General features: G+C 48.6%; 2 protein-coding genes across 2 annotated transcripts; one reads left to right on the top strand and one right to left on the bottom strand.

The window, feature by feature from the left end:
* Positions 1-839: 839 nt before the first annotated feature.
* On the bottom strand, positions 840-6,665 carry LOC123065317 (uncharacterized). The gene is made up of 5 exons (XM_044488647.1): positions 6,270-6,665; positions 4,433-4,717; positions 2,488-2,791; positions 1,556-1,633; positions 840-1,440 (listed from the first exon to the last, which is right to left on the bottom strand). Exons 2-5 carry the CDS (start codon positions 4,708-4,710, stop codon positions 1,387-1,389), a joined length of 714 nt encoding a protein of 237 aa, XP_044344582.1. The 5' UTR covers positions 4,711-4,717; positions 6,270-6,665; the 3' UTR covers positions 840-1,386.
* A 4,098-nt stretch (positions 6,666-10,763) lies between these two features.
* Positions 10,764-14,031, top strand: LOC123180283 (vesicle transport v-SNARE 11). Its single transcript, XM_044592278.1, has 5 exons — positions 10,764-11,058; positions 11,138-11,196; positions 11,389-11,577; positions 12,688-12,858; positions 13,746-14,031. The coding sequence occupies exons 1-5, from the start codon at positions 10,965-10,967 to the stop codon at positions 13,824-13,826; spliced, it is 594 nt and encodes a 197-aa protein (XP_044448213.1). The 5' UTR covers positions 10,764-10,964; the 3' UTR covers positions 13,827-14,031.
* Positions 14,032-25,520: the final 11,489 nt, after the last annotated feature.

Here is a 25,520-nt window from a genome sequence, read left to right as displayed (position 1 = left end):
ACAGACGACTGGCAAACAAAAAGTTTGCCAAAGATGAGTGTTTCTTAATGTGAGACAAGGCTTCAGGTTAGAGCGATATTTCACACTTTGTTCTTTTGTGTTGATTAAGTACAAGAGTGTTTTTTTTCTCAAAAACACATAAGAGTTTTGTGCAATATTTCGTTAAGAGAGAGAGAATTAGAGTTTTGTTACAGCACCACAGCGACACCGGCAACAGAGAACATGCAGGCGCTACCCCGTTGCCTTTTATGCTTTAAGAGTAAGAATGTATTTATTTATTTAGTAACAGTAAGAATTTATTTATTTCTTTTACACCCTGAGCGTGAATGTTGACTCTTTTTATGTTGACTCCTTAAGAGTAAGAACGTATTTATTTATTATGCCTTTTATGCCTTTTGCAAGGACTGGTCCAACAATTATATATAAAATTGTTTATTTAAATCATCTATAAGATTTTAGTCTTGCATATGTTACATGTAAAGAAGAAAATTGATGGGAGAGTGAATCATTGCCAACCCATACCTTTTATAAGTATATACAAGAAAGATATTTTTCTTTTAGGCAAAGAAAGGAAGATATTATTGGATTGATCAAGTGAGGAAAACAACGTGAGTACATGGACACCTGTCCCACGCGTAAGCAAAAAAGCAGAAAAGGGCCTTGAAGAAATAAAAATCTGTGGATCTGAATTCACGGCAGCACATCCCATGGACTCTCCTGAGCGCTTAGTGAGAGTTGTCTACGCTGTACTCCCTCCGTAAACAATTAGTGATCTAAATGCTCTTATATTTTTTTTACACAGAGAGTAATTTCTTAAAAGAAAGACGATAGACCATAGATGACGTCAACCACAAATTTATATATCCATCAGCAGTGTGTCGCCTGATAAGCCTACGCATGGCATCATCGGATGCTCCAAATTGTAACTACGGATGAAGTTTACAGCAGCTGGTAGCCAGCAGGGGATAGACAAATTACTGAAGACCACCCTGGTAAATCCATCTTAACTTAAGTATTATTACCGTCATTTGCCAGTGCAAGCAGAGGGCAAACCCACACGCCCACCTGTACTGGAGCACACTACTTGGCACCAGTTTGACACAGCGAGATGCATATGTTCTCAAATGGTATCAACATGAGGTCAGGGCCTTTGGGCACAAGATGATATAGCCAACGCTCTCTTCTGTAAAAAACAGAGCCATGCACGGAAATAACCCGCAGCCGCTCCGAAAGCCGCGGGCGCGAGAAGCGGTCAGCCCCAATGTTCATTGCATCTGGGAGAGGTTAATTTGCAATCTTTGGTTCGGCTACTGGATCTGTGGCGGTGTTTGTGTGTATTCTTCTTTCTAACTGCTCAGCTGCTCAGGCTCGACGACGGTCGTACCATTACTCTTCCGACTCGCTGTCCATGTCGTGCATCGCTTTCAGTCCCCTGGGCCGCTGCGAAATCGAGCAAGAAGAACGTCGGTCAGGCAGTTCATTTCTACCTAGTGCGTGAGTGATGCAGGGTTTACAGGACCAGAGATGATAACATGTTATGCTAGCCTTTGCTCACCTTCTTGGAGACCTTCTTCTCTCGTACTTCGTATCTTTCCAGAGTCAGGTCGCATAGCCATGTTCCAGGGCATACAAACTGCCAAAGATGGACAAACAAACATCAGGTCAGAACTGCAGAATCCGTGACACGGTTTCAACAACAAAAAAACATATGAACAAAACTGTAGACATTAGTAATATCCTAAAAAAATTGGCGCCAACTGTTTTCTAAAGCTAAACTCTAAGTATCTTTCCTTCTACAAAAGCTTCAAGTGTCTAAAAAGAAACCTTAACTCCAAAGCATGCTTCAACCACAAGCACAAGGACTAATTATTGCTCCACTGTATAGAATTCAGAAATGGAGTTCAACAGAGATAAGATAAGATAAAATGGTAATTACTTTGGCTGCTTCAAAGAAAGAAGGAGATTAAGATTAAACAGTAGGAACAACACAACACATGGAGCACTGAATGCTTCCAAACAGTCTTATATTTGCTTCAGACAGAAGCATGTTGTGGCATTATGGACGCCTCTTGGCAATCAAGTTAATTAAATCTCATGTATAATCAATGAGGCGTACATGGAATCTTTTGCTATTTTATTTGCACGTCTCCTTTGGCCAAGGGACAAGGCAGGCATCGTGAACAGAGATGGCCATATGCTCCATGTGATCGCATGCCCTGTCTCTATTAAAAGTGCCTATTCAAATGTGTTTACTCCGTGGTACGCTCTTGGTTTTCTTATCTTGCATTTAAGTTTGGAACCATTAGTAGTACTGCTGTGCAATTTTTAATACTACTGGAATCTCTGTGCAACAAGCAAGGAAACCAATTTATTTACTATCTATAAGAAGATAAGAATCCTATGCACCGTCAAAAGAAGACGAGAGAAGAATCCTAAGTGAAATGATTGACAGTTAAAAGTTTGGGAGCTGAGGAGAAAGTTTCATACATTGACAGTCCTCTGGATGGCTTTGACTCTCTTCTTGGGCCTCTGAGGCAGCTTGGACCCCTTGAACACCAAGAAGTCTTCTTCCTTCTCTTTGTTCGTCAGGGAGACTGCAAAGTTTGGCCAGATCGACCCTTCACTCCCTGACGACGAGCCCTTCTTGTCATCGAGAGAGGTCGGAGGCACCGCGTTGTTGTCGTTGTTTCCCTTGGCAGAGCGCTCCCTGACTGGGGATGTAACCGTGCGGATCGTGTTGTTCTGCTGCTGCTGTGATGGCGGCCTCATTGCTCCAGACTCCTCAGGATTCCTGCCAATTTGGTAGCACTAAGGATTAATAAAGATAATAAAGAAATTGCAATGTTACAATGATAACATAAAGAGGAGAACAAACTGTAATGTCTAGACTGGTGAATTATTTAGATGTTCTTTTTGTGAATTTGGAATGGTTGTGGCTAACCATTTTGAATTTTAAACATTTATTTGAACTGCGTCATAAGTAAGCTCTAAAAATAGAAGGAACACATTGAACAACAAAATTGTTCATTCATTTCTCTTGATGGGAAAAGTGTTTGCAGCTAATAACACGGATGAGATACAGTTTATGAAAATTGTAGCTATTCACTGAGTACGTTATAATCCTATATCAAAATTTCATGTGTATAGTCTTATAATTCAGCAAAAATGCAAAAGGGCAAAAGGTAATGTAATTATGTGCTTACAGACAGAAATCTATTCAATTGATTATTCAAAAAAAACTATTCAAATTGTGGTCACAATGAGAATTGGGTACATAAACATACATGACCGCAAAATTTATGACTGCAAATCATGCATCAATGCCGAAACATGGGGAGAGTGGGGACTGCAAAATTTCATGATTCACACACATTTAGGGAAATGGGATAGCAAGCAAACAATAACTTCGACCTCAATCCAGCAAATACAAGAAACAAAATTGAAAAGGCGAAGAACAATGAATGAACAAGCTGTCACCATCACCATCTACTATACGTGTGGTGGTGACTGATTTGAGATAAATATGGTGTTTTCTTTCTCGGGCTAAAATTAGGCAGCAGTAAAATAGCCGATACAAAGTATGTGGCCATCCAAACACACATGCTGACAAGCTATTGCCATCAACAACTTAAATGAGAACCTCATCGCTCACAGCTTTCACGAACAATCCCAATAATGAAGCAGATCAAAATCGAAGATTCACGGATCAGGTCCATCTGAGAAGACAACTAGCAGAGCTTGAATTGAGCTTTAATCAGCTGGATTGACCAGACAAGTACCAGTCTGCTGGTGCTCCCAATTTTAGCCTAGCAAAAATCTGATTCTCCTGGCCTTCAAAGGGGCTAAGTTGAGCCACAAGAGAAAACAGCATGTAATCCCACTGTAAATAATTCAAGATTAGTACTGCTTGCCCCAAGGATATCGATCAAGGTTCAAATGGAGAAAACCTCAAGAACACCCAGGGCTTCATATCCTCTTGGACAATCCAGCAACACTTGACCAGGATAACTTGAAAGAGAAAAAAGCAGGATCACCCCATCATCTTTTGGAAGAACAGAAGGTTGGCCCAATGACAACAACATCGGCCAACCAACATCAATCATGTTGCCCCAAAACCAAAACCAAAAACCAATCATCGCATCGCCTACCATTCGGAATCACCAACTCCGCTACGGATATCGGTCATTCGGGTAAAGAACAGATCCACATTTGAATTTAAAAGTAAATCGGATCAAACGCAACCGAAACTTTCTGACGCTCCAAGTCACGTGCCCAGACACGGACATCACGTGATACCCAGCTGCTCTTTCAACCCAACGTCCCAACCCATGGAGGATTCTGAATGTCATCGCTAACCAACACGCGCAGTCAGAGAGTACAGTCAGAGGGAGGGAGAAAATGCTGAAGAACAGCGGCAGGGGGAGAGACGGACCTGATGGCGCGGTGGTGGGCGTGGCCGAGCGGGTGGTGCTGCGCGGCCGCCGTGGCTGCGGCGGCGGCGCGGCGCTGTCCTACCGCGGCCTTCTCGGCGGCCGCCGTGGCCGCGGCCTCGACGTCGCGTCGCTGCACCTTGACGCAGCGCAGGCGCTTCCGGTTTCCCCACTGCAGCAGCAGGTCGCGCTCCGCCGCCGTGCCACCGCCAGCGCCCCCGCCGCCGCCGCCGCGCGCGGAGCCTCGCGTCTGGTAGTTCTTCCTCGACTCCCTCTCCATCGCCGTGCTGCACGAAAGATGGAACCAAAAAAATTTCAGTCAGATTGAACGAACGAACAGGGTGAGTTGGGGAATTTCTCTACTTGGAAGACCAAAACATGGACACGAGATGGGATGAAATCTAAAGACTCAGCTCAATTATTTTGTGATGGCCGATCAAACCAACCAAATAAAGTTGAAGGATACTGAATAATGCAGAGGGTAAAAAGGGGAAGATGAAGAATTCATCGCGGAGCAGGAGCTAAAAAATCAGTCGAATTGAAATGAACATGAGGGCTTGGGGGATTTTGTCTGCTTGATCTAACTGGGAGACCGAAACATCGAGAGAACGCTCAGATTCAACTCCATTCACTGGATTTAAATTCTCAGTCAAATTGTGTTGAAATGAACAGGAGGAGTTTGGGGAATTTTGCCTACTTGATTGATCCAACTGGAAGGCCAGAACATCAAAAGAACAAGGGATGAACACTTAGATTCAACTCAATTCACTGGATTTTAGTGGCCGATCAGATTAACCCAACAAGGCTTCAGCCTTTGCGAGTTGTGCGTGGGGAAAAAAGGTGAGCTTCTTGCTTTCAGATCGAACCGGCGTAAAACCAGGGAAGTTACCAGATCAAATCCAAAAACAAGTGCCTGGAAATTCAGCTCAATTCAACTCATTTACACCGAACAAATCAAATAACTGAAAGGACAGAAGAATAGAACGAATCGAAGGGGTGATTCTAAAGTGAAAATTGCGGTTCCGCAAATTCTAGATATGATGGAAACCCAAAAGAAAATCGAACACAACACACCAATCGGAAGCAGAGGGAAAATTTAAGGCTAAAATGTGCCGGCTTGACGATAGTATAGTATACAAGAAAAGGGGGGGAAACTGAAGGAGATGAGCCAAATTCCGAACCACCACCAGCACGCAACCTAAACAACGCCCGATTTGAGCTCTCTTTTGCCGATCGAACTAGTGTGAAGAACACCAGATGGCACGGATGATACTACGTACTAATCATCTACAACCTGCGGAACAGGCGGTGAAATTATGTCGGCGAAATCGCCCGATCCTTGCCGAGTACTGCCTCCCAATCGCGCGAATCCCAGGTCAAGTCGGGCCAGATTATGCTCAATCGCAGGCGCGCAACTCGACGCGGCCCATGCCGTAATGCGGCTCCGCGGATTTGATCCAGATAACCGATTGCTACTTCACCCGAGCTCGATTCAAATCATCCGCTGCAGATTACCCCTCAGTTCACCCGGACCAGGAAACGCAGGGGAACCGGACGAATCACAGCACGGAGGACATCCAACAAAAGTAGAATTCAGGAAATCCCCGGAGAAGAGAGAGAGGGAACTGGATCTTTCAGATCAAACCACCGAACCAAGGAAACCAAGAATCCAACCAAATCAAAAACTAAAACTCAGAGAGAAATCACAGAAAAAAAATCCAACCAAAAGCTTCACCGGAGCGCAAACCGTCCGAGTCCACTTTCCCCACAGAAACCGCCCCGGGGCATACAAATGGGCAAGGAAAGAACCGCAGATGATCAGACGGGATGGGCCAGTACCTATGAAAGATCGCCGCCTTTCTTAGTGCTCCAATCCAATCCGCAGCCGAATTCCCTCGCTCCTCCCCTCCCCCTCGAGACGCCGGGCCGGAAGTGCGGATTGATCTCAGGCTGGGACGAGCAGTGGGATTAATCGGAGAATTCGGAACAGCTTTTGTGTGCCTCCTCTACGGGATTGTTCTTCCCCTCTACAAGGCAAAGCCAGCGAGAGGAGGAAGAAGAAGGCTCCCCCTGTTTTATATGCGCTCTACCTCACCCACTTCTGGATCCCTCGGGCACACCAAAACCGGATCCGGGGCGCCCCCGGCCGTCGGTGCGGGGATGGAGGGTCCGGATCGGCCAGGCCCGTCGCCGTCCCGCTCCCCCGCACCGCTGGCTGGCTGGTCTGCAGTGTTTTTGCTCCGCTCCACACACGCGGTTGATGCCGCCAACGAGCCGTGGGCTGGGCCTAGCTCTGGCAAAGGGCATGCTGCTCTGTTTCAAAAAAAAAAATCTGTTTTAAAAAAATCTCTTCTAGGAAAAACTGTTTCTTTGCCTAAGAAAAAGGAATGACTATGTATGCCCCTCAAAAAAGGAAAAATATCCCCCCCCCCTCAAAAAAACTATTTCTAGTTTCTCAGAAAAAAGGAAAAATTATTTCTACACCTAAAAATAGGAGGAAAACTACTTCTTGCGAAGAGGAGATAGATAAACTCAATCTCCAGTGGTCGCCACTGCCGAACAGCTTGGCATTGTCTCTTGCGATCGGAAAGTCGTCGTGATAAGGCCAGCTGTACCAACGCCTTAGAGAAGAAGACAACTGTCATAGAAGCCTTGTGTAGATCGGGAAATCCCATAGTTGAATCACCTCCCGAACAAAGTTGTCTTCGTCTTAACAACGACGGTGGAGAGAAAGTCATTATGACGAGGGGGGTAAGAAATTTGTTGCAAAAAAATAAAAGAGAAAATATATTGACATCACAAGATTGTTTTAGCTAGACTCCCTACTCTCTGGTTGGGATGAGGAGGAAGTGGAAGGGGGTGACATGTGTGGAGGGAAAGAGATGAAATAAGCAGAGAAGTATGAGGGGGAGAAAGAGTTATCCGATCAGTTGGAGGAGGAGCAGTGACGCGAGAGGAAGAAGCAAGTGACAAGTGAAGCAAGATAGGATGGTGGACCTAGGAGATGTCAACTGTTGTATGTGTTGAAGAGCATCCGTGCCTATGCACAAATGAGATGGGTTGAAGAAGAAAGGAAGAAGAGGGAAGGGTGAAGAAAGAAGTAGCAAGGAGGATTGGGAAGGAGAGAGGCTCACGAGGCACGCCTATTGCACGAGTTGTAGTGTGTTCTCTAGTGTCATATTAAGAGACAACCCCTAACTCTTTCTTACAACGGTCTGCCTCACAACCCATGAAACCTAGTCTCTTCATAGTTGGGCTATTTTTTCCTATTATTCTCAAGCGGCGGATGGCTCTCATTTGTTTCACTTCTCGCACCTAGTGCAATCTCAACTTCTCCCAAAATGTGATGACAATGGTTGGCCCCATCGATACTCTCGAGAGGCATGTGGTTTGTGAAAAGTAAATAAGAAAATAAACCTTTTAAGCCGTGGACCAAAACCATTGAGCGTTATTTTCCTCAAGAATAGGATTTCTGACTCCGTTTTATATTATTGAAAAGTAAGAGGTCTGCTTACGATCACAATTTAGAAATTTCCCACCTCCATGATGCTGTAAGCTTTTTTAGGGGACCATGATGTTGTAAGCTAGGAGTTTGCCTAGGGTGATTTTGTAGTAAAGCTAAGAGATCCATCTACTATAACTGTTGGGGAACGTAGCAGAAATTCAAAATTTTCCTACGTGTCACCAAGATCTATCTATGGAGAGACTAGCAACGGGGTTGATGGAGTCGTACTCGTCGTGATTCAGATCACCGATGATCCTAGTGCCGAACGGACGGCACCTCCGCGTTCAACACACGTACAGCTCGACGATGTCTCCCACGCCTTGATCCAGCAAGGAGAGAGGGAGAGGTTGAGGAAGACTCCATCCAGCAGCAGCACAACGGCGTGGTGGTGATGGAGGAGCGTGGCAATCCTGCAGGGCTTCGCCAAGCACCTACGGGAGAGGAGGAGGTGTCACGGGAGGGAGGGAGGCGCCAAGGGCTCAGGTATGGTTGCCCTCCCTCCCCTCCACTATATATAGGGGCAGGGGAGAGGGGGGAGGCGCAGCCTTGCCCCTTCCTCCAAGGAAGGGGTGCGGCTAAGAGGGGGAAAGGAGTCCATCCTCCCCAAGGCACCTCGGAGGTGCCTTCCCCTTTTAGGACTCTCCCCTTTTTCCTATATCTTGGCGCATGGGGCTCTAGGGGCTGGTGCCCTTGGCCCATGTAGGCCAAGGCGCACCCCCTACAGCCCATGTGGCCCCCCGGGGCAGGTGGCCCCACCCGGTGGGCCCCCGGGACCCTTCCGGTGGTCCCGGTACAATACCGATGACCCCGAAACTTGTCCCGATGGCCAAAACAGGACTTCCTATATATAAATCTTTACCTCCGGACCATTCCGGAACTCCTCGTGATGTCCGGGATCTCATCCGGGACTCCGAACAACATTCGGTAACCACATACAAACTTCCTTTATAACCCTAGCGTCATCGAACCTTAAGTGTGTAGACCCTACGGGTTCGGGAGACATGTAGTCATGACCGAGATGTTCTCCGGTCAATAACCAACAGCGGGATCTGGATACCCATGTTGGCTCCCACATGTTCCACGATGATCTCATCGGATGAACCACGATGTCAAGGACTCAATCAATCCCGTATACAATTCCCTTTGTCTAGCGGTATGGTACTTGCCCGAGATTCGATCGTCGGTATACCGATACCTTGTTCAATCTCGTTACCGGCAAGTCTCTTTACTCGTTCCGTAACACATCATCCTGTGATCAACCCCTTGGTCACATTGTGCACATTATGATGATGTCCTACCGAGTGGGCCCAGAGATACCTCTCCGTTTACACGGAGTGACAAATCCCAGTCTCGATTCGTGCCAACCCAACAGACACTTTCAGAGATACCCGTAGTGTACCTTTATAGCCACCCAGTTACGTTGTGACGTTTGGCACACCCAAAGCACTCCTACGGTATCCGGGAGTTGCACAATCTCATGGTCTAAGGAAATGATACTTGACATTAGAAAAGCTTTAGCATACGAACTACATGATCTTGTGCTAGGCTTAGGATTGGGTCTTGTCCATCACATCATTCTCCTAATGATGTGATCCCGTTATCAACGACATCCAATGTCCATGGTCAGGAAACCGTAACCATCTATTGATTAATGAGCTAGTCAACTAGAGGCTTACTAGGGACATGGTGTTGTCTATGTATCCACACATGTATCTGAGTTTCCTATCAATACAATTCTAGCATGGATAATAAACGATTATCATGAACAAGGAAATATAATAATAATCAATTTATTATTGCCTCTAGGGCATATTTCCAACAATAACAACTTACCAAATTTTAGGAACCATGAGAGGCACAGGAGGTGAGAGAAACAACTGAGAATGAATGCAATAAATTAATCCCTAGGGTAGCTCATCTCAAATTCCTTTTTTTAGGGAAAACACTTGTAATCATCCAGCCGATGAATGCGTTGGAAATCAACCGCCTTGTGCGCTCCCCACGCGTCCCTGGCCCACCCTTTCCATCTCCCGTCCAACCTTATCTATAGTTCTACACGATGCTATCATCTCTTCCAGAAATTTCTCAGCGGCAACCCCATCCTATATCTTTCCTCTCCCTTTGATTTTGACCCCCAACTTCTTTCTCTCTCTGGCCTCTCTCGATCCAACCCCACACTATGAGCGCAAACTATTACATGAGTCATTCGGCTGCTGCAGAGCAAGCCAGCGCCGCCGCTCCGCTGCAGGAAAGCATGCCTGTGCGCTGCTGCAACTGGAGCAGCAGCTGCTTGCATCAGAGTGCTTCAAAGGAAGGGGTCACCTCTATAGAACTTCGTCGGCGCTGCCTAGCTGCTCCAACCGCCCAGACCTCATCAGAACACAGTTGACAATGGCGATTCGGTGTTTCTGCAACATGGATAATGTTACTGAGACATCGGTGGTGTTTCGGGAACATGAGCTGTGTTGCAAAAGGGCTATGTGTAACAAAAAAGTTTCCGCAACAAGGCCTCTGTTGCAAAAAAAATCTGCAACAAGACCTTTTTGCGAAAAATTTCTGCAATAAGATCTTCGTTCGTATTTTTTTTTTCTGCAACAAGCATCATGTTGCGGTGGCCTTTCTGTAACACCTCTCCTGTTGCAAAAGCGAGGTTGTGCATGTGGGTAGATCGGATGGCTATCAACATGTCCATCCAATGGTCAGCTAGGCCGAAGATCTTTTTTAGTATCTGCTGGCGGATGCGTGGCACTGCCCTTTTTCTAGAAGAAGCTCATCTCAAATTCTTTAGCCCAACAAATCAATACGTTTAAGAGTGGGCTGGGCTAGGCCGGCCCAGATAGCCACGTCGGTCACTCGTCCGCGCTCCCGTCCCCCGTGCACCGGTTCGACACGGCACCCCACCTGCTTGAACTGACCCGCCGCCGTCCCCCGGCCCCTCCCCCTCGCCGGTCCACCGCCTCAGCTCCAATCCCGTTCCTCGATCGATCCGACTCGACTGCCTGCGACCGCGGATTCACCGGCTAGCTACCATGAGCGACGTCTTCGAGGGCTACGAGCGGCAGTACCGCGAGATCTCCGCGGCCCTCTCCCGCAAGTGCGCCGCCGCCTCCGCCCTCGATGGCGGTACGTGCGCACAACCCCAGGTTTCCGGTTGCTTCCATGCCTTGGTCTGATCCTCTTCTCTGCCTGTTCCCTTCACCAGAGAAGAAGCAGCAGAAGCTGTCCGAGATCCAGGCCCACGTGCAGGAGTCGGGATCGCTGGTAAAAAAACGACTGCACTAAATTTTCTATGAGCAGAATTTTTTACCACACTGGTCTGCAGTGATTAATTTTAAGCTGTGGTGTGGAAACTTTCCTCATAGTTCATGTAGAGATTGTGCATCTTAATTCTTATAATAGCTCAGTCGTCTGATTATGCGCCCTGTTTCTGTTTGGCTGGCTTCCCGCATGCAGATCAGGAAGATGGATTCGGAGGCGCAGAGCCTGCCGCCGACCGTCAGGGCCGGGCTGCTGTCTAAACTGAGGCAGTACAAGTCTGATCTCAACAACATCAAGAGCGAGATCAAGAGGGTCTCGGCGCCTAATGCCCAACAGGCCACCCGGGAGGAGCTCCTCGACTCCGGCATGCCGGATTCACTCGGGGTGAGCTCCCTATCCCTAACGTTTCCGCCTTACGCCAAATATTATGTTTATTGCGCCTCTCACGCACTATCTAATATTCTAGCAAGTACTCACTTGTGACAACAATGGTGTAGTACTTCTAACAGATTCTGCTTCTGTGGTATGTATGTATGTTCCATCAGAAAATAATTTATCAGTGTGTGGCCCTATATGACTTTGAATTGTGATATGGATGGGTTACAGTGCAAAGCACACCTTTGAAACATGATATTTAGAACTGTGTGCAGTATTGTGATGTCTAAAGAAGTGTACCATATCTGATTTTAAATGGTTTGCATGGATATCCGTGAAGTGAGCACTGCTACTATTTCTTGAACTTCAGTTAGGTCTGTAATTTCAAGTTTTCACTCTTGTCAAGTCTAGTGCTTTGGTTATGGTTAGAAACTTAGAATTATATACATGACTTTTGTATAATCAGTTTATAGCTATGATAATACAGAGCCAGTCTGTGCTTGAAATCAGAAGCACATTTGGACTCTTTTGTCAATAAGCGATTCATATTTCCAGTTAATTAACAGTCTTGGATGTATTATGCGTTACCATGCAAAGTATGGGCAAAATAACAGAGGCACATTCAGTTCATCCTACTTATCACTTTAATTATTACTCCCTCCATTCCTAAATATTTGTCTTTTTAGAGATTCCAAATGGACTATCACATACGGATGTATATAGACATATTTTAGAGTGTAGATTCACTCATTTTGCTCCGTATGTAGTCACTTGTTGAAATCTCTAGAAAGACAAATATTTAGGAACGGAAGGCATAATTGATACCGTTGCTCTTGAATATGTATTATTTTCGTTGCAAGAAAGCTTCATTGCATAAATTTTCAAGTAAACCTGTCTTCCATCCATTCATTAGCTTGGAATTTAGTTTGTTCGGATGGAAGTGGACATATTAAGATGAAATCTAGATTATTGTGTCAATTTATTACTGGATACCTCTACAACTGTCTTTATTTCTCTGTGTTATATTGCCTTTCCTTTTATCCGTCATGTTTGTAATTTTGATATCATGGCACCATTACCTTTCTGATGTACCAATGCAATTATTATATCATGGCTCAGGCGTCATCTGATCAGAGAGGAAGATTGATGATGACATCAGAAAGGTTAAACCAGTCTTCCGACAGAATTAGAGAAAGCCAAATAACAGCACTTGATACAGAAGAAATCGGCGTGTCAATTCTTCAGAACCTTCATAATCAACGAGAGACACTGATGCATGCTCACAAAACAGTATGTACTTTGATTTTTCAAGTTCACTTTTATTTGGGACTTTGAGCCATCGTTGGAGCTAATTTGTTCTTTTTACCTTCTCTCGTCCAATTATTTATAGTTTGATCATTTCTGGCCTTACATATTGATCAGCAGCAACAACCTTAGCTAGCAAACTACATAGACAAGAAATGCCATCAGTCAGTTTCTGTTTTGATGTTGATACATTTACACCATATATGCTTATTGGAAACTGGTCAGTCCTTTATGAAGTACTCATACCTGAAATAGTGAAAGGTACATTCGCTGCCAAAATAGGTGTGTATTAGGCATGACAGCTGTAAGAATATAGTTATCCAAACTTTTGTACAGGAGTTAGACCATGGTTTAGTGCTAGATGAGTCACTTCTGGATACCGCACAAGCATCCTGCTTCTTTGAACATGAGTTGCAAAATAACTTTAATGCTGCCAAATCATCGAAATAAGATCCATTTCTCACACTGGTAGTATGCAGTTTTCAGTATCAAGAAAGAGATTTTTCCCCACTTGAGCACTTTGCTATTCCGGTCAAGAGACATATCGTGCATGTCCACTGTTCACAAAATGAAACAAATATTTGACCTTTTGATTTCTGAGGCGAATTCCCCAAAGCTAGTGGAACTTTAGCTTTTCCGCATTAGGTATAGCAACTCCGTGGCCCTCTTGGCCTGCTGTTTAGCTTTTATCTGGCATCACTTTCGGGTAAGTTGCCTGGATTTGTCAAGTAGAAGAAAAGCAGCTAGTACATGATTAACCCTGCTAATTATGACTTGAGAGGGTGATTCTCATCATTCAGCTATAGATTACATCTTCTGTTACCTGCCGTGTGGTGCGTACTAATGAAATTTCCTGCTGTTCTTGCTCGCAGTTGCATGGTGTGGACGACTCCATCGGCAAAAGCAACAAGATCCTGGCGTCCATGTCCAAGTGGAACAAGTGGTTTGTCTAGGTTGACTTCGTGTTATAGAAAGCTAGGAAGTAGGAATATATTGGATGACGATTTAAACGATGTTAGCAACCACGAGAGGCAGCCGAGACAAATGATAATAATATACTAAGCCTCCTTTGGTTCATAGGAATAGGAAAATCATAGAAAGTGAGATGGCGTGTATATATATTCTGTTAGAATAAATCCGAGGCGCTCCGTTGATCTACCGAGGACCAAGCAATCACACAAGCATGACACCGAGATTTGTTAACGAGGTCCACCGATATGGCTACATCCACGGGGCATGACTACGGGCGCTCTTCTCCGTGACACTGTCACAATACCGCACCCCGCGCGCCCGGGCGCCGGCACACGCCGCCGGCTCCCCCGCTTACCCGTGCTATTATGTTGGCATAGGTTACATCGTGTGTCTAGCCCCGCTATATATGAGAGGCCTAGGATACAAGTGTCCTATTAGGACACAACTCCTACCCTGTCTACACACAGCCCAAAACCAAGTCCAACTGTAACCTACCTTGTACAATAATATTCGACACAACTCTAACAAACTCCACCTTGGCGAATATTCTCCACCACCTTGGATTCATTCATGCGTCGAACCTCCATGTACATTGGAGTTGAGATACGCCATGAGCACCGCTGCTACTCCCAGACTCCATGTGACTCCACTTGCAACTGTAGTCCCTTCTCGTCTTCTTCATAGTCAACACTCGAGCAAAAAATTAAGTTCCTCATTACTCTACTTTGTGCTTCCAACTTCCAGAGAATCCGTTCAATGCCATCACACACTGATCATTGTCTGCGTGAAAATGAACAACTCACATATTGGACGCCACATATAAGAGTTACCTGAACTCAACGTTACCGCTCTTTCTTGACCGCATGTCTGAAACTTGAAAGAATTTCACCGTTGCCCTGTGTCACCCTGAGTCAAATTCACAGTTGTCTCATCCTTTTTCCCCGGATAGTGTCTGACATATCCCATAGCTATAGCACTCCACCTCCTTCTGTACTTGTCATCCGCACTTTGCCATGTGCACTGAACACCACAGAATATACGGCCATGTACTCTCAGCTTTTGACAATTTCAGACTTTCCGCCACTTTATCAGATTCTCCATGGTCAACTCCTGTCCATCAACTAGCACCGGTAGACCCAGTCACCAACTTGAATCTGGTACTCGTCAACACTGCTTCAGCACCCCCTGCACAGTTTGTCTGACCATCAGTGCCTTGGCCTGTCGCTGTGTCCCGTGCTTACCGCACGCCTCGCCGCTATCACCGTGTCGAGCCTCTGCTGTCCTGGTCGAGTCTCCCGGGTCGCGAACCCACACCACTCAAGCCCCACTGCAGAGAACCACCGTTCATCACCGACCGATGCCAAGTATCACGCCTCCATCAGACCACTGGTACCCAGTCCGATCCACGTGTCTCTCGCTATCCCGCTGAAATAGGCTTCGACTCTCCATGCATTTACGCCGTAGCCCCTCCATCAGCACAGAGTGAAGTCTTTCGCTAGACTCCAGCTCCACCTTCAACATGACCCCATGTAGCTGCGCTATGCTACCCCGCGCCCTGTCGACTTCAAGCTCTCATGTGTACATAACCTTGAATCAACCCTGCGCCATAGTCTGTCGAAGCCGCACAAGCCCTTAGACCTGCACCACGTGTTTCCACGCCCTAGAAGTCGGCCACCATCAGCATCACGCTCCTATGTCATCGTCGCCGAAATCACCACAGTCTTCTGCTTTGACCAACATCCCCGTCGATCCATCAGACTGTCCAGTCCGACCCAGCCGAATAATATCCGACTGCAACCATGCTCCACCTTGCGTCATGACCAGCCTCACACATCTCAATGCATTACTTGACGCCCTGTGTTTGCATGACCCTGTCACGACGAGCTCCAGACTCCTGCGAGCCTTATACGCATGTCGCCAGCATGCCTCTGCACGCTGCAAGCCCCCCCCCCTCAAACTTGTGCCAACCGCTTTGACAGCTCCACAATTACTTCTAACCTCGCTCAGACCTCAGAGTTCTGAAAAACTTTTGCATCCAATAAACCAATTCACCATCGATTCTTCATGGAGCACCTTATTCTCAGACGTCGAGTAGACCTTAATCAAGCTTAGCCAATGCACAATACTCCTGCAACCTTCCGTGTACCCTTAGCACATATGGATCGGTTCCCTTTTTAATCCACCTCAATGCTCATGGACACTGTGCACGTTGGGGCTTGCACGTTTTTTCCTTGTAACAAATCTCATGTCTGCTTTCGCCATGTGCTGCTCCTGGGATCCCTGTGTACATGACCCCGCGGCCAACCTGGAACTGTCTGAGCCTTGCGCGAGCGCCGTACTGGGCCTTGGCCTCACACGAGCGCTCCCTGCTGCAACCATCGGCCGGTGCAACCGCGCCTGGCCGCTGCCTCTGCAGCGCTTGCTCCCTGCGCTACGTGCCCAAGCCGCCGATGCTTCCTGCTTTGGATCGGACCCGACCCGATCTGTCGCCAAACACTGAAGACTCCCGCAACTGCACGTTCCAGCGCCGCCGTCGTTACACGCTTTCAATCTTGCCGGCTCCAGCACGCCTAGCTTCGATTGCTTTGACTCTGCCGTGGTTACCATACACGCCAACACCTTTTGATCGAGCCGATCAAATATCAGCTTTATCTAGGCATGAGATCACTCCTGACGACAACCTCCACTGCCGTCTAATCACCCCGCCCATCGTCGGACTTCCCCACGGCCTCCTCTAGATCAACACCGCAGTATCTTCGAACCTTGCTCATGATACCACTTGTTAGAATAAATCCGAGGCGCTCCGTTGATCTACCGAGGACCAAGCAATCACACAAGCATGACACCGAGATTTGTTAACGAGGTCCACCGATATGGCTACATCCACGGGGCATGACTACGGGCGCTCTTCTTCGTGACACTGCCACAATACCGCACCCCGCGCGCCCGGGCGCCGGCACACGCCGCCGGCTCCCCCGCGTGCCCGTGCTATTATGTTGGCATAGGTTACATCGTGTGTCTAGCCCCGCTATATATGAGAGGCCTAGGATACAGGTGTCCTATTAGGACACAACTCCTATCCTGTCTACACACAGTCCAAAACCAAGTCCAACTGTAACCTACCTTGTACAATAATATTCGACACAACTCTAACAAAATCCACCTTGGCGAATATTCTCCACCACCTTGGATTCATCCGAACGTCCATGTACATTGGAGTTGAGATACGCCATGAGCACCGCTGCTACTCCCAGACTCCATGTGACTCCACCTGCAACTGTAGTCCCTTCTCGTCTTCTTCATAGTCAACACTCGAGCAAAAAATTAAGTTCCTCATTACTCTACTTTGTGCTTCCAACTTCCAGAGAATCCGTTCAATGCCATCACACACTGATCACTGTCTGCGTGAAAATGAACAACTCACATATTGGACGCCACATATAAGAGTTAACTGAACTCAACGTTACCGCTCTTTCTTGACCGCATGTCTGAAACTTGAAAGAATTTCACCGTTGCCCTGTGTCACCCTGAGTCAAATTCACAGTTGTCGCATCCTTTTTCCCCGGATAGTGTCTGACATGTCCCATAGCTATAGCACTCCACCTCCTTCTGTACTTGTCATCCGCACTTTGCCATGTGCACAGAACACCACAGAATATACGGCCATGTACTCTCAGCTTTTGACAATTTCAGACTTTCCGCCACTTTATCAGATTCTCCATGGTCAACTCCTATCCATCAACTAGCACCGGTAGACCCAGTCACCAACTTGAATCTGGTACTCGTCAACACTGCTTCAGCACCCCCTGCACAGTTTGTCTGACCATCAGTGCGTTGGCCTGTCGCTGTGTCCCGTGCTTACCGCACACCTCGCCGCTATCACCGCGTCGAGCCTCTGCTGTCCTGGTCGAGTCTCCCGGGTCGCGAACCCACACCACTCAAGCCCCACTGCAGAGAACCACCGGTCATCACCGACCGATGCCAAGTATCACGCCTCCATCAGACCACTGGTACCCAGTCCGATCCACGTGTCTCTCGCTATCCCGCTGAAATAGGCTTCGACTCTCCATGCATTTACGTCATAGCCCCTCCATCAGCACAGAGTGAAGTCTTTCGCTAGACTCCAGCTCCACCTTCAACATGACTCCATGTAGCTGCGCTATGCTACCCCGCGCCCTGTCGACTTCAAGCTCTCATGTGTACACAACCTTGAATCAACCCTGCGCCATAGTCTGTCGAAGCCGCACAAGCCCTTAGACCTGCACCACGTGTTTCCACGCCCTAGAAGTCGGCCACCATCAGCATCACGCTCCTATGTCGTCGTCGCCGAAATCACCACAGTCTTCTGCTTTGACCAACATCCCCGTCGATCCATCAGACTGTCCAGTCCGACCCAGCCGAATAATATCCGACTGCAACCATGCTCCACCTTGCGTCATGACCAGCCTCACACATCTCAATGCATTACTTGACGCCCTGTGTTTGCATGAGCCTGTCACGACGAGCTCCAGACTCCTGCGAGCCTTATACGCATGTCGCCAGCATGCCTCTGCACGCTGCAAGCCCCCCCTCAAACTTGTGCCCACCGCTTTGACAGCTCCACAATTACTTCTAACCTCGCTCAGAGTTCTGAAAAACTTTTGCATCCAATAAACCAATTTACCATCGATTCTTCATGGAGCACCTTATTCTCAGACGTCGAGTAGACCTTAATCAAGCTTAGCCAATGCACAATACTCCTGCAACCTTTCGTGTACCCTTAGCACATATGGATCGGTTCCCTTTTTAATCCACCTCAATGCTCGTGGACACTGTGCACGTTGGGGCTTGCACCTTTTTTCCTTGTAACAAATCTCATGTCTGCTTTCGCCATGTGCTGCTCCTGGGATCCCTGTGTACATGACCCCGCGGCCAACCTGGAACTGTCTAAGGCTTGCGCGAGCGCCGTACTGGGCCTTGGCCTCACACGAGCGCTCCCTGCTGCAACCATCGGCCGGTGCAACCGCGCCTGGCCGCTGCCTCTGCAGCGCTTGCTCCCTGCGCTACGTGCCCAAGCCGCCGATGCTTCCTGCTTTGGATTGGACCCGACCCGATCTGTCGCCAAACACTGAAGACTCCCGCAACTGCACGTTCCAGCGCCACCGTCGTTACTCGCTTCCAATCTTGCCGGCTCCAGCACGCCTAGCTTCGATTGCTTTGACTCTGCCGTGGTTACCATACACGCAAACACCTTTCGATCGAGCCGATCAAATATCAGCTTTATCTAGGCGAGAGATCGCTCCTGACGACAACCTCCACTGCCGTCTAATCACCCCGCCCATCGTCGGACTTCCCCACGGCCTCCTCTAGATCAACACCGCAGTCTCTTCGAACCTTGCTCATGATACCACTTGTTAGAATAAATCCGAGGCGCTCCGTTGATCTACCGAGGACCAAGCAATCACACAAGCATGACACCGAGATTTGTTAACGAGGTCCACCGATATGGCTACATCCACCGGGCATGACTGCGGGCGCTCTTCTCCGTGACACTGTCACAATACCGCACCCCGCGCGCCCGGGCGCCGGCACACGCCGCCGGCTCCCCCGCTTGCCCGTGCTATTATGTTGGCATAGGTTACATCGTGTGTCTAGCCCCGCTATATATGAGAGGCCTAGGATACAGGTGTCCTATTAGGACACAACTCCTACCCTGTCTACACACAGTCCAAAACCAAGTCCAACTGTAACCTACCTTGTACAATAATAGTCGACACAACTCTAACAAACTCCACCTTGGCGAATATTCTCCACCACCTTGGATTCATCCATGCGTCGCTGCTACTCCCAGACTCCATGTGACTCCACCTGCAACTGTAGTCCCTTCTCGTCTTCTTCATAGTCAACACTCGAGCAAAAAATTAAGGTCCTCATTACTCTACTTTGTGCTTCCAACTTCCAGAGAATCCGTTCAATGCCATCACACACTGATCACTGTCTGCGTGAAAATGAACAACTCACATATTGGACGCCACATATAAGAGTTACCTGAACTCAACGTTACCGCTCTTTCTTGACCGCATGTCTGAAACTTGAAAGAATTTCACCGTTGCCCTGTGTCACCCTGAGTCAAATTCACAGTTGTCGCATCCTTTTTCCCCGGATAGTGTCTGACATGTCCCATAGCTATAGCACTCCACCTCCTTCTGTACTTGTCATCCGCACTTTGCCATGTGCACTGAACACCACAGAATATACGGCCATGTACTCTCAGCTTTTGATAATTTCAGACTTTCCGCCACTTTATCAGATTCTTCATGGTCAACTCCTATCCATCAACTAGCACCGGTAGACCCAGTCTCCAACTTGAATCTGGTACTCGTCAACACTGCTTCAGCACCCCCTGCACAGTTTGTCTGACCATCAGTGCCTTGGCCTGTCGCTGTGTCCCGTGCTTACCGCACGCCTCGCCGCTATCACCGCGTCGAGCCTCTGCTGTCCTGGTCGAGTCTCCCGGGTCGCGAACCCACACCACTCAAGCCCCACTGCAGAGAACCACCGGTCATCACCGACCGATGCCAAGTATCACGCCTCCATCAGACCACTGGTACCCAGTTCGATCCACGTGTCTCTCGCTATCCCGCTGAAATAGGCTTCGACTCTCCATGCATTTACGTCGTAGCCCCTCCATCAGCACAGAGTGAAGTCTTTCGCTAGACTCCAGCTCCACCTTCAACATGACTCCATGTAGCTACACTATGCTACCCCGCGCCCTATCGACTTCAAGCTCTCATGTGTACACAACCTTGAATCAACCCTGCGCCATAGTGTGTCGAAGCCGCACAAGCCCTTAGACCTGCACCACGTGTTTCCACGCCCTAGAAGTCGGCCACCATCAGCATCACGCTCCTATGTCGTCGTCGCCGAAATCACCACCGTCTTCTGCTTTGACCAACATCCCCGTCGATCCATCAGACTGTCCAGTCCGATCCAGCCGAATAATATCCGACTGCAACCATGCTCCACCTTGCGTCATGACCAGCCTCACACATCTCAATGCATTACTTGATGCCCTGTGTTTGCATGACCCTGTCACGACGAGCTCCAGACTCCTGCGAGCCTTATACGCATGTCGCCAGCATGCCTCTGCACGCTGCAAGCCCCCCCTCAAACTTGTGCCCACCGCTTTGACAGCTCCACAATTACTTCTAACCTCGCTCAGAGTTCTAAAAAACTTTTGCATCCAATAAACCAATTTACCATCGATTCTTCATGGAGCACCTTATTCTCAGACATCGAGTAGACCTTAATCAAGCTTAGCCAATGCACAATACTCCTGCAACCTTCCGTGTACCCTTAGCACATATGGATCGGTTCCCTTTTTAATCCACCTCAATGCTCGTGGACACTGTGCACGTTGGGGCTTGCACCTTTTTTCCTTGTAACAAATCTCATGTCTGCTTTCGCCATGTGCTGCTCCTGGGATCCCTGTGTACATGACCCCACGGCCAACCTGGAACTGTCTGAGCCTTGCGCGAGCGCCCTACTGGGCCTTGGCCTCACACGAGCGCTCCCTGCTGCAACCATCGGCCGGTGCAACCGCGCCTGGCCGCTGCCTCTGCAGCGCTTGCTCCCTGCGCTACGTGCCCAAGCCGCCGATGCTTCCTGCTTTGGATCGGACCCGACCCGATCTGTCGCCAAACACTGAAGACTCCCGCAACTGCATGTTCCAGCGCCGCCGTCGTTACACGCTTCCAATCTTGCCGGCTCCAGCACGCCTAGCTTCGATTGCTTTGACTCTGCCGTGGTTACCATACACGCAAACACCTTTCGATCGAGCCGATCAAATATCAGCTTTATCTAGGCGTGAGATCGCTCCTGACGACAACCTCCACTGCCGTCTAATCACCCCGCCCATCGTCGGACTTCCCCACGGCCCCCTCTAGATCAACACCGCAGTCTCTTCGAACCTTGCTCATGATACCACTTGTTAGAATAAATCCGAGGCGCTCCGTTGATCTACCGAGGACCAAGCAATCACACAAGCATGACACCGAGATTTGTTAACGAGGTTCACCGATATGGCTACATCCACGGGGCATGACTACGGGCGCTCCTCCCCGTGACACCGTCACAATACCGCACCCCGCGCGCCCGGGCGCCGGCACACGCCGCCGGCTCCCCCGCGTGCCCGTGCTATTATGTTGGCATAGGTTACATCGTGTGTCTAGCCCCGCTATATATGAGAGGCCTAGGATACAGGTGTCCTATTAGGACACAACTCCTACCCTGTCTACACACAGTCCAAAACCAAGTCCAACTGTAACCTACCTTGTACAATAATATTCGACACAACTCTAACAAACTCCACCTTGGCGAATATTCTCCACCACCTTGGATTCATCCATGCGTCAAACCTCCATGTACATTGGAGTTGAGATACGCCATGAGCACCGCTGCTACTCCCAGACTCCATGTGACTCCACTTGCAACTGTAGTCCCTTCTCGTCTTCTTCATAGTCAACACTCGAGCAAAAAATGAAGTTCCTCATTACTCTACTTTGTGCTTCCAACTTCCAGAGAATCCGTTCAATGCCATCACACACTGATCATTGTCTGCGTGAAAATGAACAACTCACATATTGGACGCCACATATAAGAGTTACCTGAACTCAACGTTACCGCTCTTTCTTGACCGCATGTCTGAAACTTGAAAGAATTTCACCGTTGCCCTGTGTCACCCTGAGTCAAATTCACAGTTGTCTCATCCTTTTTCCCCGGATAGTGTCTGACATATCCCATAGCTATAGCACTCCACCTCCTTCTGTACTTGTCATCCGCACTTTGCCATGTGCATTGAACACCACAGAATATACGGCCATGTACTCTCAGCTTTTGACAATTTCAGACTTTCCGCCACTTTATCAGATTCTCCATGGTCAACTCCTGTCCATCAACTAGCACCGGTAGACCCAGTCACCAACTTGAATCTGGTACTCTTCAACACTGCTTCAGCACCCCCTGCACAGTTTGTCTGACCATCAGTGCCTTGGCCTGTCGCTGTGTCCCGTGCTTACCGCACGCCTCGCCGCTATCACCGCGTCGAGCCTCTGCTGTCCTAGTCGAGTCTCCCGGGTCGCGAACCCACACCACTCAAGCCCCACTGCAGAGAACCACCGGTCATCACCGGCCGATGCCAAGTATCACGCCTCCATCAGACCACTGGTACCCAGTCCGATCCACGTGTCTCTCGCTATCCCGCTGAAATAGGCTTCGACTCTCCATGCATTTACGCCGTAGCCCCTCCATCAGCACAGAGTGAAGTCTTTCGCTAGACTCCAGCTCCACCTTCAACATGACTCCATGTAGCTACGCTATGCTACCCCGCGCCTTGTCGACTTCAAGCTCTCATGTGTACACAACCTTGAATCAACCCTGCGCCATAGTCTGTCGAAGCCGCACAAGCCCTTAGACCTGCACCACGTGTTTCCACGCCCTAGAAGTCGGCCACCATCAGCATCACGCTCCTATGTCGTCGTCACCGAAATCACCACCGTCTTCTGCTTTGACCAACATCCCCGTCGATCCATCAGACTGTCCAGTCCGACCCAGCCGAATAATATCCGACTGCAACCATGCTCCACCTTGCGTCATGACCAGCCTCACACATCTCAATGCATTACTTGACGCCCTGTGTTTGCATGACCCTGTCACGACGAGCTCCGGACTCCTGCGAGCCTTATACGCATGTCGCCAGCATGCCTCTGCACGCTGCAAGCCCCCCCTCAAACTTGTGCCCACCGCTTTGACAGCTCCACAATTACTTCTAACCTCGCTCAGAGTTCTGAAAAACTTTTGCATCCAATAAACCAATTTACCATCGATTCTTCATGGAGCACCTTATTCTCAGACGTCGAGTAGACCTTAATCAAGCTTAGTCAATGCACAATACTCCTGCAACCTTCCGTGTACCCTTAGCACATATGGATCGGTTCCCTTTTTAATCCACCTCAATGCTCGTGGACACTGGTGCACGTTGGGGCTTGCACCTTTTTTCCTTGTAACAAATCTCATGTCTGCTTTCGCCACGTGCTGCTCCTGGGATCCCTGTGTACATGACCCCGCGGCCAACCTGGAACTGCCTGAGCCTTGCGCGAGCGCCGTATTGGGCCTTGGCCTCACACGAGCGCTCCCTGCTGCAACCATCGGTCGGTGCAACCGCGCCTGGCCGCTGCCTCTGCAGCGCTTGCTCCCTGCGATACGTGCCCAAGCCGCCGATGCTTCCTGCTTTGGATCGGACCCGACCCGATCTGTCGCCAAACACTGAAGACTCCCGCAACTGCATGTTCCAGCGCCGCCGTCGTTACACGCTTCCAATCTTGCCAGCTCTAGCACGCCTAGCTTCGATTGCTTTGACTCTGCCGTGGTTACCATACACGCCAACACCTTTCGATCGAGCCGATCAAATATCAGCTTTAGCTAGGCGCGAGATCGCTCCTAATGATAACCTCCACTGCCGTCTAATCACCCCGCCCATCGTCGGACTTCCCCACGGCCTCCTCTAGATCCACACCGCAGTCTCTTCGAACCTTGCTCATGATACCACTTGTTAGAATAAATCCGAGGCGCTCCGTTGATCTACCGAGGACCAAACAATCACACAAGCATGACACCGAGATTTGTTAACGAGGTTCACCGATATGGCTACATCCACGGGGCATGACTACGGGCGCTCCTCCCCGTGTCACCGTCACAATACCGCACCCCGCGCGCCCGGGCGCCGACACACGCCGCCGGCTCCCCCGCGTGCCCGTGCTATTATGTTGGCATAGGTTACATCGTGTGTCTAGCCCCGCTATATATGAGGGGCCTAGGATACAGGTGTCCTATTAGGACACAACTCCTACCCTGTCTACACACAGTCCAAAACCAAGTCCAACTGTAACCTACCTTGTACAATAATATTCGACACAACTCTAACATATTCCTATAAGAAAAGAGATGTCATTTGATGCATATGATTGAAAATTTTCCATTTGAGCGTAGGTTTTTCCTTTGAAATGTGAAGAGTTGGTTCCTATCCTACAAAGGGGGGGGGGCTTCAAAGGAAATTTTCCTCTAAAAATCCTATCCTATAAAATTCGTACTCCTACAAACCAAAGGAAGTCTAATAATAAACCCTTGGGTATCTCATCCCGAAATGCGCAGCTGGTCTTTCCCCAAGCAAGATCTTTTTGGCTAGTGACATTAGGATCTTCAACCATGATATAATTTGTTCCCGCGAGATGAAATTTGTATAGTGACATTTGTATTTCAACGAGAAAATATTTTTTCCTGTGAAGTGATATTTGTCCATCGCATATTATGTACTGTGAGATACAATGGGTGGGAAAGAATATGCACCGTGAGAGCATCTCCACTAGCCTCCCCAGGACGCCCCCCAGAACACCTTTTTAGGCTCGGACGACACTTTTCGCCGAAAAACGGCCAAGCCACGCCCCCAGGACGTCAAAATAGCACCGGCAAACTCAGGCGAAACCCAGCGCGCTGGGGGTCTCTTGGGGGCGCCGGCGAAAGTTTCGGCGAATGGTGTCTCACCACATGTCCTTTTTCTTGGCTCACTTAATCATTCTCCTCACAAACTTTTGCTTGGGATGAGGTGTGACTGGGAAGATGTCCTCTTTATTTTGCCGGAT

The sequence above is a fragment of the Triticum aestivum genome, chromosome 1A (genome assembly GCF_018294505.1).
Source record: "Triticum aestivum cultivar Chinese Spring chromosome 1A, IWGSC CS RefSeq v2.1, whole genome shotgun sequence".
Taxonomy (NCBI): Eukaryota; Viridiplantae; Streptophyta; class Magnoliopsida; order Poales; family Poaceae; genus Triticum; species Triticum aestivum.
The sequence above is the reverse complement of the archived record's forward strand: the minus strand, read 5'-3'. Positions and strand labels throughout refer to the sequence as shown.

Excerpts from the sequence above, each read along its gene's own strand:
- LOC123065317 (XM_044488647.1), bottom strand. The coding sequence starts at position 4,710 with ATGGAGAGGGAGTCGAGGAAGAACTACCAGACGCGAGGCTCCGCGCGC. Across the intron at positions 1,634-2,487 it reads CCATCCAGAGGACTGTCAAT|TTTGTATGCCCTGGAACATG; the intron begins GTATGAAACTTT and ends CATCTTTGGCAG. Across the intron at positions 1,441-1,555 it reads AGAAGAAGGTCTCCAAGAAG|CGGCCCAGGGGACTGAAAGC; the intron begins GTGAGCAAAGGC and ends TCGATTTCGCAG.
- LOC123180283 (XM_044592278.1), top strand. The coding sequence starts at position 10,965 with ATGAGCGACGTCTTCGAGGGCTACGAGCGGCAGTACCGCGAGATCTCC. Across the intron at positions 11,197-11,388 it reads TGCAGGAGTCGGGATCGCTG|ATCAGGAAGATGGATTCGGA; the intron begins GTAAAAAAACGA and ends TCCCGCATGCAG. Across the intron at positions 11,578-12,687 it reads GCATGCCGGATTCACTCGGG|GCGTCATCTGATCAGAGAGG; the intron begins GTGAGCTCCCTA and ends ATCATGGCTCAG.